This window comes from Homarus americanus, unplaced genomic scaffold (assembly GCF_018991925.1).
Source record: "Homarus americanus isolate GMGI-L3 unplaced genomic scaffold, GMGI_Hamer_2.0 scaffold42391, whole genome shotgun sequence".
In the NCBI taxonomy this organism is placed as follows: Eukaryota; Metazoa; Arthropoda; class Malacostraca; order Decapoda; family Nephropidae; genus Homarus; species Homarus americanus.
Genome location: NW_024744462.1, coordinates 230,421 through 245,133, shown reverse-complemented (window position 1 = coordinate 245,133; position 14,713 = coordinate 230,421). Strand labels below are relative to the sequence as shown.

The 14,713-nt window shown below is 39.2% G+C and overlaps 1 protein-coding gene across 2 annotated transcripts in view; it reads left to right on the top strand.

Moving 5' to 3' along the window:
• The window catches only part of LOC121877916 (developmental regulatory protein wetA-like), a 28,607-nt gene that overhangs the window by 2,758 nt on the left and 11,136 nt on the right, over positions 1–14,713 (top strand). The window contains exon 1 of one of the 2 annotated variants that reach the window (XM_042383871.1): positions 13,634–14,141. The exons of the other annotated variant lie outside the window; for it this stretch is intronic. Within the exon in view, the coding sequence (XP_042239805.1) occupies positions 13,796–14,141 (346 nt within the window). The 5' untranslated portion in view covers positions 13,634–13,795. Of the gene's footprint in view, positions 1–13,633; positions 14,142–14,713 lie in introns of those variants that run through there. 2 annotated transcript variants of the gene reach the window in all.

The following is a 14,713-nucleotide window of genomic DNA, read 5'->3' as shown; positions in this document are numbered from 1 at the left end:
GCTTAGGGGACAGCTGGTATGAGGGGGGAGGTGTTCAAGGGACAGCTGGTATGAGGGGAGGTGTTCAAGGGACAGCTGGTATGAGGGGAGGTGTTCAAAGGAAAGCTGGTATCGAGGCGTTAAAATATTACCTTATAATTATTAAAGAAAAAAAATCCCATATCTGGTGTCTCATTGTATTTGAAATCTGTGTTGGATGTATTTTTAAATTATCATAAATTCTATTACTTTATCATTATTATTAATATTATTATTATTATTACTGCTGCAGGTAACGAAGCACAAGCCAGAGTCAGTCATCCGAACATCACTCAAGCTTTTGTTTACGTAACAAATAATCATTAGTCTTGACATCTTCCACTGGTCAACCAATCATGGCAGAGAAACACTTAGAATAATTAGCTCTTCAGACAAACTTTATTTTATATTTTTTGAAAAGCTAGTTGCTAGTAGGGAAGGTGTCACGTATGGCTATTCAATCCACAATGAGCTCTTAGTGACTAGAAGCGTGACGAAGTTTTGGTCATAGAAGGCAGATGAAGCTTTATTAACTTATATTTGTGATGACTAACGTATTTTCGGATCAATTGAAGATTAGAGTAGGTTTATTTCACCTAATGATCAAACACTACCTGGGGGTGGTTAGGTTAGGTTTGGTTAGGTTAGGTTAGGTTTGGTTTGGTTAGGTTTGGTTAGGTTAGGTTAGGTTAGGTTAGAGTGGTTCATTTCACCTATCGTTCTATTGATAAGACTCCGACAATACAAGGAACAACAATACAATACTTGGCTACTCTAGTTAAGACAATTTACCATTTAAATTATCTTAGTATTTGATATTACACTTACGACAATATTCTATTATCAGTCGAGTATTTTACGTGTTTGATATTCTAGTTAAAAAAAATTAAATTGTCTTAGTTTGATATCATTAATAAGACTATCCTATTATCAATCGTCTCAGGTTATTAGAGGTAAGATAATTATCACCACAGGTAGTTTTTAATCGGATAGTAATTATAATCATGAACGGGAAAGGTAACTGTGTGTGTGTGTGTGTGTGTGTGTGTGTGTGTGTGTGTGTGTGTGTGTGTGTGTCACTGGGTTGCAGGGTCTCCCCACCACCACGAGTCTCATCTATACGGAAGGAGACGCCGGAGAAGGGAGGAAGGCAGGAAGGGTTTTGCGGTGGTGGTGGTGAATGTAGGTTGTTTAGGTAATGGTGATGGTGGTAGTAGTGGTGAAGGTGGTAGTGATGGTGGTAGTAGTGGTGAAGGTGGTAGTGATGGTGGTAGTAGTGGTGAAGGTAGTGATGTGGTAGTGGGTGAAGGTGGTAGTGATGGTGGTAGTAGTGGTGAAGGTGGTAGTGATGGTGGTAGTTATATGATTATTGATGGTGGTAACTATTGATGATGATGATAGTTTGTGGTAGTTTAAGTGGTGGGTGGTGGTAGTGACAACAGATGGTGGTGGTGTGGTAGTGAGGAAGGTGGTAGTGGTAATGAGCAAGGTAGAGGAGGAGGGGGGGGGGGACACAGCAGGAGGTAAAACAAGCCTGTTAGCAAGCGGCATTTCCTCCCTCACCTCCTCATCTCCCCTCACCTAGAATCCCCCGAAGGTAAACAGTTGTAAACAAAACGTGTGAGACTGCTTATAAACAAAGGGAGAGAGAGAGAGAGAGAGAGAGAGAGAGAGAGAGAGAGAGAGAGAGAGAGAGACGCCTGGCAGCTACACCAAACCTTTGTCTCACTTTTAGGTACGTCGGCACACACCAAAGATCCTCAAACGAGAATTGAAATTGTTTTTTTCCTGACACATCTCTACACATTCCTTGCACACTCTCTACACTTACCTTCCTCCTTTCTTCCGCATTATATTCCTCTTCTTTATATTAATGGATATTTCTAATTTTTTTCTATTTCCTCGTGGTATTTCTAAACTTGTCTTGTATTATCCTCTGAGGTTTATGTACTCCTTGATCCGCCTCCCCCCCACACACACCAGAGAGAGAGAGAGAGAGAGAGAGAGAGAGAGAGAGAGAGAGAGAGAGAGAGAGGGTGCAGATGACAGATAACACACGAGGAAGTAGGAGGGACTCAAGCATCTTGGATGGAGGTGTGGAGTGTAAAATAATATATATGGGTTAGGTTAGGTTTGATTAGGTTAGGTTAGGTCTGTTCAGTTTGGAAAGAATTTGGATAAATGGTGAGTGTGGAGGGAAAAAAGTATATTTCGTTAATTTACTGACTTTAAGGAGATCTGGGAGAATATCTGGGTAATTCCTTTATCATCCCACCTTACCTGTTATGTTATATCAATGTATTCATACCGTAATAGAGAAACATCATTACAGGTGCAGCGAATCCTACTAGTGTTAAAATTTGGTGTGTCATATTTACATATCTTATTTAACCCATACCGACAGAAGAAGGCCAGTGATCTTCGTTGTTTTTGATAGTCTTGTCTAGGGGTCATTTTGAGGGTCAGTACCATTCCTGATTCCACAGTTTGTGTTGGTAGGCTGTTGTAATTAAGTTAGTATGAGTCACCTATCTACTAACGCTACCATAACCTGTTCAAGAAAAATAGTTATACATTAATATTCTATCAGTATCATATTTCAAAATATATAATGAAAAAAATATGCAATCCACTTATCTTTCCCTCAAGTTGCGAGTTTACGCAGGTTGAGAGAATTACTTCGCCGTGGATAAATTTTATGTAAACAAAACAAACTGCGCATGCGTTTGTCTTCCCTCACGACAGTTGAAGATCACTGATTGGTCAGGATCCCTATAAGGTTTTACTGCCAACCGAATACTGATTGGTTGATAAATGATGTTTTCAGTCTTCTTATTGGTTAACAAGTAGAGAAACTTTCGTATTTATATATACATTCTACTTCGTCATGCACAGGACAAACAATCTGGTTTGTAAAGGTGGAAATATTCGGTATTTTGCTGGACAATAAACACTTTGGTGTCTGGTGATGCTTTGACATTTAAACTGTTGCAGCAGTTTTAATAAGCTCTCACCCACAGAGAACATTAACCGTTTATTTTCAAGCTTTCTTTTATCTGCACGAGAGAGAGAGAGAGAGAGAGAGAGATCCTGCATTCATCACAAGCAAATGCTCTCGAAGATCAAAGCGACAAAGACCACAATAATTTCTTCACACACACACACACACACACACAGTATTATATTCAACGTTTCTCCCTCAGTACGTGTTTCATTTCTTAATTTTTCGACCTGAGTTATTAGATTATTTAGGGAGTTAAGAAGCATTATTTTAAACTGGGATATTCCACAGTTTGTAATTGTAAGACGAGTTTATTTTCATTTGTTTTTTATTAATATTGTCCAAACACACACACACACACACACACACACACACACATATATATATATATATATATATACTGTATATACTTGACTTTATGTCCAATTTATTTTCTAATGTTTATAATTAGTTTTCAGTTACACACGCTTAGTTTGGTTCTGAATTATCTACATTGGTACACGATAATAAAAAAAAAATATCTTTTTAATACGGTCTAAATGTTATGCATGACAGAATGACAATGATCCTAACGAGAATAATGACATACTGTATAATTAATTTATAATAAGATAAAACTCTTAAAATAATTACATATTTCTGGATAACAAGGAACTCCATTAAATACGTAATTAACAGACATACTTAAAAGGTACACAGGGTAATAAAAAAAAAGCTTTCCTCATACGCCAGGCAACGCGGATCAGTCCAAGTGACGTAATCAAAGTAAATACTGTTGTACGGTTGGATTCCACTATACTGTACAACAAAATCAATATACTGTACTGTATAAATGGCAGTGGTCTTAAAAACGTTATCTGAAAGGATTATTTAGATGGACCAGCACACACGCACACACACCCACACTAGGTTCCAAAAATACTGCCAAAATTAAAGATTCTTCCCCGATACACCTACACGTGAACACATTTGAATACGAACTTATGCACAAACACACATGCATTTATATGTGTGTGTTTGTGTGTTTGGCACTTGTCTGTATACAGTACACGAGTGTTAGTACAGGAGTGTGTTTACTGTACTGTATTGTGTGAAAGTACAGTTTATAACGTGTAAACAGTTTAATTCTTCAATACAAAGATACGTCTCTCTCTCTCTCTCTCTCTCTCTCTCTCTCTCTCTCTCTCTCTCTCTCTCTCTCTCCCTCTCATATGGAATTATATTTTCAATCAATTTTCTCTCTGGTGTGACTAATACCAGTTCAAAGTGACGGGTGACAAAGGTATAATGACCAGTGTACCGATCTCTCTCACTCTCTCTCTTTCTCTTTGTCACTATCAAATCTTTCTTTCTCTTCGTATATCTAATCTCTCTCTCTTTGTTCCTATCTAATCTCTCTCTCTCTCTCTCTCTCTCTCTCTCTGTCTCTCTCTCTAATATATTCGGTCACACGGGAGGTTCTTCGCTGACGTACAGTAAATATATAATAAATGTAAATAAAAGTGACATCGATGAATAAATAATTAATAAATAATAATAATAATAATAATAATAATAATAATAATAATAATAATAATAATAATAATAATAATAATAATAATAATAATAATAATAATAATAATAATAATAATAATAATAATCCCCAAAAAACAAAATCGCATCGTGTCATATAACGTAAAGAAATAAAATACACGAAACAAAAATACGTGTTATAATCCGTAAAAAAAATTCCTTTAATCTTTATTTGAAATAAGCAGGGGGCTGGGAAGGGGCCAAGTCAAAGATAAGAACCATCCAATGTCTTGTAATCGGCCAAACGACCCTTAAAATGTGGTCCGATTACGCTCGAAATCGGCACGCTCATAAATATTGAATAGTTGACCGATATTCCGATTTTAGATATGTTTTTGCATCATATGAAGATTAGACACCCAAGTTTATTTTACCTGATGATTTTAACTCAACCTGCCGTTACCAAAGGACAAGGGGGGGTTACTGAGTTAGGTTAGGTTAGGTTAGGGTGGTTAATCTTCAGGTGAAATATGTTCGGAAAATTCAATGACACAGGACACTACCCTGGGTGACAGGGATACTACCCGGGGTGACAGAAGGACACTACCCCGGGGTGACAGGAGGCACACTACCCGGGGTGACAGGAGGTACACTACCCTGGGTGACAGGAGGCATTACCCAGGGGTGACAGGAGGACACCACCCAGGGGGACAGGGAGGGACACTGTGGGGGGACAGGAGGACACTACCCCGGGGTGACAGAGGACACTACCCGGGGTGACAGGAGGACACTACCCCGGGGTGACAGGAGGACACCACCCCGGGGTGACAGGAGCACTACCCCGGGGTGACAGGAGGACACTACCCCGGGGTGACAGGAGGACACTACCCCGGGGTGACAGGAGGACACTACCCCGGGGTGACAGGAGGACACTACCCCGGGGTGACAGGAGGACACTACCCCGGGGTGACAGGAGGACACTACCCCGGGGTGACAGGAGGACACTACCCCGGGGTGACAGGAGGACGTGTCAGGAACTGCTACTGGCAAGAGGTGATGGATCGATCAACTGGCTGGTGGTATTCTCCGCGTCACTACCTCAGCATCCCGTCACCTACACGCTACCCCTCTCTCCCTCCTGTCTACCCTCTCCCCGTCTCGCTGGGTCCATCGTTCTTCTTTTCCGTCCATTCCGCATTGTTTCCTGCCAGTTCTATCGCTCCCTGCGTCACTCCCAATACTTTGCGTCACTCCCAATACTTTCCACAACCTATACTTACTATCCCTCTCTTCCGTCCATTCTATTTCTCTCTCCTGTCTGTTTCTCCTTATTTTCGTCTTCCGTCTACCTTCTCGTATCCATGCCTCTCATCTTCATTCCCTCCGTGTGTCAATACATCAACACACCTAGTCATCTATCCTCTGTCCCTCTCTCCCATCCACCCTCCCACCGTCTCCCCGGTCCTATCCTCCTTCTTTCCTGTCTATTCCTTCCGTCCATTACTTCCTTTCCTTCCATCTCTACGTCACGGAGAATTATCCCACGGTGGATCATTTCTGGATCTCTTGAACTATCCACTATCCCTCAATCCCTGGACTGACCTTTCCTGTTCCACGATACATTTTTAACCCGTGGTATACTATTCTTCTCTCCCCTATCCCATAACTACCCCTCCCTCCCAACCCACAACTATCCCTCCCAACCCACCACCATCCCTCCGTCCTATCCCAAAAACTAACCCTACTCCCATCCCACCCGTATCCTTTCATTCTATCCCACCATTATCCTTCCCTTCTACTCTCTTCTATCCTCCATCCCTTCCCTCTATCCCATCACGCCCTCCTATCCTCCGTTAGTGACTGGATGTCCCTGCGTCAAGGAACACTATCCCCCTCACGTCATCCATCCATCATCCACCAACCAGCCACCGTCGCCTCTAGCACTCGCCTCTGTTTGTCTGTCTGTCTGTGTTTGTCTTTGAAGGTCTGTTTCTGTTTGTGTCTGTGTCTGTCTGTGTGTGTGTCTATCAATCTATGTCTGTTTGTGTCTGTTTGTGTATGTCTTCGTATGTCTGTCTTCATCTGATTCTTAAGTTTGTGTATTTTCTGTGTCTGGATTTCTTTTTCTGTCAATATGTCTGTCTGTCTCTTGATGTATCTGTCTCTGTCTCTCTGTCTATCTGTCCATCTCTCCTCTCTCTGTCTCTCTTTTCATACATATTATGTCTCGTCTCCATGACAAACTCTCCTCACACATTAGAATTTTATTACCATGAAGAGAAAATAAACCCTTTTAACAGGAGGAAATTCCCAATGAAAGCACAGTATCGACTCTTTGACCCTGAACTTTCACTTACTTTCACTAAAATCAAATAAACTTTCCCCGTAAGACTTTGACTTACTTTGTTTTACTTGTATGAAACTCGAGCTGCTTTTTTTTATATGTTCTTAAAAGTTTAAAGATTTAGAACTTGGGAATTTGGGATTTAAATGTCTATTGTAAATGAAGATCAAATTGTTGTTTAAGTGGTGATTATAATTATCTATATATAATTAGTATCATCATAATCTATTAGTAATTAGGTTGCAATAAAATCAATGAGCTTATTATAATTGTTGCAATAAACGAGTTGCATCAATATTTCTATGACACACACACACACTCTCTCTCTCTCTCTCTCTCTCTCTCTCTCTCTCTCTCTCTCTCTCTCTCTCTCTCTCTCTCTCTCTCTCCACCCCTGGCCCCAAATAAATAACACACTAGCTTTATGGCTCCAGTCTCTCTCTTTCCCTCCCTCCCTCCCTCTCTCTTTCTATCGACGTCTGTCTATCTCTCTTTCTTTGTCTCTCTCTCTCTCTTGCATATGGACTCCAGCCACTTCAGCCTCCCATAAATAATAGCTGACAAACTTTAAATATTGCCGACTCTCTCTCTCTCTCTCTCTCTCTCTCTCTCTCTCTCTCTCTCTCTCTCTCTCTCTCTCTCTCTCTCTCTCTCTCTCTTTTCCTCCAATTCTTAGCTTCTCGCCTGAAACTATGGCTCAATAACGTTAACATTGTGCTATTCTCTCTTTCTCTCCTTTCCTCTATCCACTTCTCTCTTTCTTTCTCTTCATTTGCCTTTTCTCTCTCCTGTATTCTCTTTTTGATTCCACCTTTCACTTTTTTTCTCATATTTTCGCTTTTCACTTTCCCTCTCTCTCCTTCCCTCTCTTCTATCTCTCTCTTCCTCTTTTCTCTTTATCTCCCCTTATCTTCTTTTTTCTCCTCTCTCTCTACCTTTCTGTCTCCCTCCCCTCTCTATCTCTCTCCATCTTCATCCTTCATTTTTTCTTCTCTCTATCTTTATCTTTCCCTCCCCCTTTCATACACACACTCCAATCCCCATCCTCCGCACCCTCCCTCACCCTCATCTCCCTCCCTCACCCCTCATCTCCTCCCTCACCCCCCCATCTCCCCCCCGCCGCCCTAAGAGTAATGGTCTGAACTCCAGCTTAGGCTGACCCACATTCAGGGCAGTAGGTGGCTCAGAGAACCAAGTGGGGTCATCCTCCCTGCCCATGCCTCCCCACCCACCCCTACCCCCACCGTCCCCACCCACGCTAACCCCTCCTGGATTCTTGCCCACTCTGGAGCGTCCGTTTCCAGGCGTCTTGACCTCAATTTGACCGCCTTCCAGAATGATCACTTGGTAGTTTCTGTATGATATGGTTTGCAGGTATTTCCGTGTATGATGTATTTCTGATTACTTCCTGTATGATAAATTCTGTCTATCCCGTGTATGATAGACTGTTTATTCCTGTGTATGATGAATTCTGTCTAATTTATGTATGATGAGATCTGTCTATTCAGTTTATGATGAAGTCTGTCTAACCTGTGTATGATAAAATCTCCCTATCCTGTTTACGATAAAGATCTGTCTATATCCTCAATGTAAGGATGATGACTCCTACCGGTTATACCGTCTACAGACAGATATTAAACAGATGTTACCTCACCCGAGCGCTGATGTTTGTTAAAGACTGTAATGATTTTTAATAGAACAATCACCAATAGATTTTAGTTTGCTCTCTGTACTCCTTAATAACCATTCCTTAAATATTAATTATCAAGTTTTATACAATTTCTAAGTTAATTTATGATGATTATGGGTGAAAAACATCATTTTTTTTTTGGATGAGGTTATTTAATTTTAATTTTTCCATCGTCGTGATATTTATAAGAGCTGGATCAGATGGACACTCGTATAGGTATTAATTAACTCTCTAGGTCTCAGAAGTCACTAGGTAGAGGTCTTGGGGGTGTCTCTTATACCTGCAGTTAGGGTTATGATGAAGAACTTGGCAGCTAAAGGAAGATGACCCAAATACTAAAGGGGTGTTGACCATCCAGGAGGAGAAGACGCAATGCAAAGGTTCCTCGAGGTGGTGAAGATTGACAAAAGCTCCGTTAGAAAGTAAAATAAAAATAAAAATGGGACGTGTGACCGATACCCTGGCGCTCGGTCAACCACGTAATGTCAGCTTGAGGGATGTGTCAGCAGGAGAGTTATGAGAATGGCATCAGTCATTCGTCAGCAGGGGAGTTGTGAATAGGGCATCCGGAGCCTCTTGATAGTCCGAATGAAGCTTGTAATACATTAATGACACCTTGTATAGATCCTAACCTAACCAAACCCAACCTAACCAAACCCAACCTAACCTAACCTAATCCAACTATAGACGCTAATCCATCCTCTGGTTCCCTCGTGCTGGATAATAATGTTATTCTTTAAGTTATAGTAATCCCATATCGGTGTCATATGGAATACAATAATGCCAGAGTTAATGTTATCTCTCATAATTCTTAATCCCTTCACTACAGGACGCCACTTCTAATATTTTACCTGCTAACTCTACTCATTCGGCACATACATACACCTGTACACAAGGGGTTAAAAATTATGCTTTAGTGTGGAAACGAAGACTTGTGAACGGTATTTAAAGGCACTTAGTTGTTGAAGAACGTAAAGTTATTATAACAACACCAAAAGCCTAAAATGAACTGTGTGTTTTGTACTTCCTTGAACACTGAAAATAAAAGCTAAATGCAGAGTTTTCATTTGGTCTCAGGAGGTCTCAATAACTAGGGGTCATTTGCGCTGTTGGGAATAATGAGTACTGACCTATTTACCTATGTGGTAATTTTTTAATATAAATTACTTAATAAAAAATAGCAATGAAATAATTATAAATACTTCAGGAATTTGCAACGTTTAAATGCCAATAATAATAATAATAATAATCATAATAATAATAATAATAATAATAATAATAATAATAATAATAATAACGGCACACAACTTTTATAACGCTATATAAAAATTCATATATTAATTCTTGAACAAAAAAAATATACCCATGAAAAAAAAAACATGAAAATAAGAGTGAGAAGAATCTTAACAGAGAAATATTATCTTGATACAAAAGTTATAAATATTATTGATCTTTATCTCGAGTAATATCTGGTAATATTAGTATCTATTAATAATATAGTGTTTACAGCACATATACCTCATAGTATATAATATTGTGTGAGTGTGATGTAGTTATATTATGTAACGCTATAATCTAAATAGGGATAATCGTCTGGTGAAACATTAAAACGCATCTGATGTTTTTGTCAAATAGGGACAACCTTTTGTTTTCAGTGTTATGCATTAATAGGGATTCGTTTATATCTGGTGAATTTTTTTTCTTTCATGTTAGTTCATATATGGTAAAGTTTATTTTCATATTAGTTAATGTCAAGTAAAATTTGGTCTTGGTAGAACTGTGTTTAGTTCCTATACAGCGAGCAGTGGCGGAGTGTGTTATGAACGGTAGCTGTGAGGTGAGGCACTGAACCACTTCTGGAAGATGACAAACAAAGAAACAGACTATGATGGTTATGTTAGTGTGATTCACGTTATCTTTCATTCGCGGTATAATGATGTAGTCTCACACGCGGCCACGTCTCAACAACCACTCGACCCTGTTATTCACAAGTGCATGAACGTGATTCAGAGTTCAAAATCATCCTTCTTAACGCCAGTCAGATGTTTCTGTAATAACAAGTACGTAATGTTTAGTAAATGTTTAATAAAAATGGGAAGAGTAAATATTAAGACCGAGCATGGAAGCTAAATATTACCGTAGGCATTACCACACTGTTTTAAATCCGGGTTGCAAACGTCGCTGGAGTGAGACTTCGTGGCCTGGGTCCTACACACGGGCGCTTTTGGCATTTAAAACACTCTTTAGGGTAACTCAGAGATGATGAACAACAAATCTTAGGTTACTGTGGCGTCTACTGAGCAGTGACTCTAACACCTCTATTGTTCCATAATGTTAAAAGGTTATAAATGCGATAGAACGATAATGTATACTGTATATATTTTTTCTGGAAAATTCAAAATGACTTCTAAATACATACTATCAAATATGTAATAATATTAAACTATTAGTGGGTAGCGTCACGTCTAACGTAACTTAGCCTAATCTAATCTTATGTACTCTAATTTAACCACAGTTATTATAGCAAACATCTCAATTGAAAGAGAGGGCGTTTCCAAGCTTAGTCGGATATGCAGTAATGTATTATGTTTATGACCGGAGTGTTTATTACTGTAACATAGAAAACTTACACACCATTGAGAAAGAGCGGAAGTGTCTTTTCTGCAGGGGTAACATAAACATAAGCGCTAGGAAACCCCCCCCCCACCCCCTAGCTACATTTTCACCCACCCATCTCTTTCTTTTAACCATCTATATACTAAAATGTTCTATGTTTAACAGTAAGCACACGTGAAAATGAATGTATAGGAACGGAGATATACAGTGCCGGATTAACCAAGAGGCACTTGAGGCACTAGCCTCAGGCCCCCGACTCTAAGGGGCCCCCAAATCCAAGCATTCTCGAAGTTGAAGCGTATAAAACATGAACTTCGTTCAACGATGTCCTAGCAACGTCTCAATTTTCTGTCTCTTATGAACATTAATGTGTTATTTTGCATAAGCTTAGTATTGATGAAATCATTGATATATTTGGGTATATTTTGTTCTTGTTATTTATATATACCTTGAGGGTAGGGGGCCCCAAGTTGATCTGTGCCCCAGGCCCCTATTAAGCTTAATCCGGCCCTGGAGATACATATAACAACACGATTAAATAGAAGTAGGAAGGGAAGAGAGATCCTTTGCCATATAGGACCTCCGGAACGTAATTTTACCTGTATCCTTTAAGCTACAACACAATCATGACTTTCTATAATGACATCGAAACTGAGCTGATGCTCTACCTAAATCCACATGCGTTTTCCTACTCCCAGTAAAACCATAACAAGAGCTCTTACTGGCACATCTAACTGGTGAGAGTCGATCAATCCTCACTACACCCTAACTGTTCCCACCTACAATTGCTCTGTAAACAATGTGGTAACTGTAAAACAAAATGAGTCATATATAAGGCTGTTAGAAACACAACAAACACTTTACAACAATAACACCTCTATGATAACAATAACAATCATGGCAGTGGCTTTGGTGGACAGCGTTGGTAACAGTGTTGTTAGTGGCTGTGACATAGTTGGTGGTAATGTTGTCTGTGTAAACGTATTAATGTACTGTACATACTATAAATATAAAAGTACAAAGTGATTATAACCACAACCACCACAACAACAACATAATAATAATAATAATAATAATAATAATAATAATAATAATAATAATAATAATAATAATAATAATAATAATAATGATAATAATAATAATAATGATAATAATAATAATAATAATAATAATAATAATAATAATAATAATAATAATAATGATAATAATAATAATGATAATAATAATAATAATAATAATAATAATAATAATAATAATAATAATAATAATAATAATAATAATAATAATAATAATAATAATAATACTAAAAGCTGAACTTATCTATGGAAAACAACATGCGCAGTCAGTCTATTATGCAGATGAGTGTTCTATGGCTTCAGGTTAGGGCGGTGTTGAAGCCCCACCATAGCTGAGACGCTGAGGGAGGAAGGGAGGGAGGGAGACCAGATGAAGGCCCAGATTCTACTTAGGTCTAGTGCCGTTAAGGTTTTGGTATGAAATACTTATTTTCACAGCTTCTGAGTGGAATTAATAGCCACTACAAGTATCATAGTAATCTGTTGTAAGTATTAAACGCATGAATTAGGTCATCGTTGTAAATTTAAATTACATTAAACTGTTTGTATCTTAGCGTCACTAAATAAGGAGAAATATAAGGTAATTTTCATGGTACCAAGTTCGTCAATTTTCATGTTATAAAATTTTTAATTAGTGTTACCCAACTTAGACAGCGGGGACTGCTGGGTCAATGTAGTATTAAAGATAAGGTATAAACATAAAGTTAATGTTTTAAAACTTGACTGCAACGAAGCCATGAGTTCTGTTACTGAATAATATAACTTTCGAAGATCTGATTTTGCTGTGTATGTACTGTATTTATCAGATAATACTGTACTGTTGTAGGCGGAAATTACTCTTGTTTCTGTACTTTTAAATTAATTTGTATACATATATAGGCTACGGAAGGCACCATCTATACTACACTAAATTATACACAAAGCCTTTTTAATGTTTGAAAATCTAAGAACCTACAACGTGTTAGATTTAGGTCAGTGTGGTTAAAAAAAAAACGCATCAGAATGACACATCTAAGGCATCACAAATTCACTTAAGTTTTCATATACTGAACTAGATCCTGTGCCCAGTAAGGTGACGAGTGATGGCGGTCCTCGTGTTTACCTAATTCCCGGTGGATCAGGGAAGCCTCTCTAGTGCTGGCGGGTGACAGTAAGTTACCTACCTCCTTCCCTCCCCCGTTTATTTACACTTAGGTACTTATACTTACTATCATCATCTCTAACCAATTCTCCTGTGTTGACTGCGTCCTCCTGAAAGCCCTAAAGTAGTGGCGTAAGGTTGCAATAAGTCGAAATGCGAAAGAAACAACTGGAAATGTCGCCAATGGAGGGTAACTGTCTACCTCAGGCGGCCAGCAGCTACATAAGCGGGATTATAGAATCGTTGGTCAGCAGTGGAATGGTGTTGTGCTCTAGAGAAGGTCCAGTCTTCGGTGAACGTAAATACACCCTTTGTTCTCGGACATTTTCTCTCGCGGCTAATCAAGAGGCATAATAACTCAAATCTCCTTGACTTCGCGGCCACCAAGAAAGGAAGGATGGGCGCAGAAGAGCAGCAGGATGACCCCAAGAATGCAGAACAATCCCCCAAGAAGGAAAGTTCTGCCTTAGCTAAGAAAGCTATCAAGATCGTGACGGTGTTGGCTTACGCTTCAGGCATATCCAGCGCCGGCTTCCTCCTCTCCCTGTACTACATCATCTTCTGGGACCCTCAGATCACGGGGGTGAGGCCTCCGGGTTACCTCCAGTCCGGCAAGATGATAGGCGTCCCTCAAGCCAGGATGGCATCCATCCCGGAAGCTTACAAGGGGGATAAGCCCATTCCTTACCCGCACAAGATGTCTAGAGAGTTCATGGACGCTTACTTCATCAACGACACTAAAGGTTGGTTAAGGCAGCGCTCTCTACCCTTGACGACAGCAGAAGTCCTATTACAAGTTGGTGACTCACACTGGTCACACTACGAAGTGCAAAATTATTTATAAGTCATTCCATGATGACTCATACTAAAGTAAAATAACTCATAAGACATTTAATACTAACTCACACTGAAGAAAAACAACAATTATAACTCATACTGACTAACAGTGAGGAAGTCAAAACAGCCAATTTCAATTAAAAAAAACCCTTTCATCAGATCACATGAAGATTAGACACCCCAGCTTAATTCTCATGGGGATTAAGCAACCTAACACTACCTACGATAAGAGGTGTAGATTAGATTAGATTAAGTTAGATTAGGATTAGGGTGTTTACCAATCACATGAGATTAAATGGGGGGTGCCTAATCCACCTTTTTCTTTACGATAATCACAACTTATTACCATTACACCTCAATGACCTTTCTCTCCAGGTGTCGTGACCCTGAGGATATATCACAGTACTATTAATTAACCTGAGTATATTGATGTACCTTTCTCCAGGTGTACTGTTGAGAGTACAAAGATGGTGGCCGT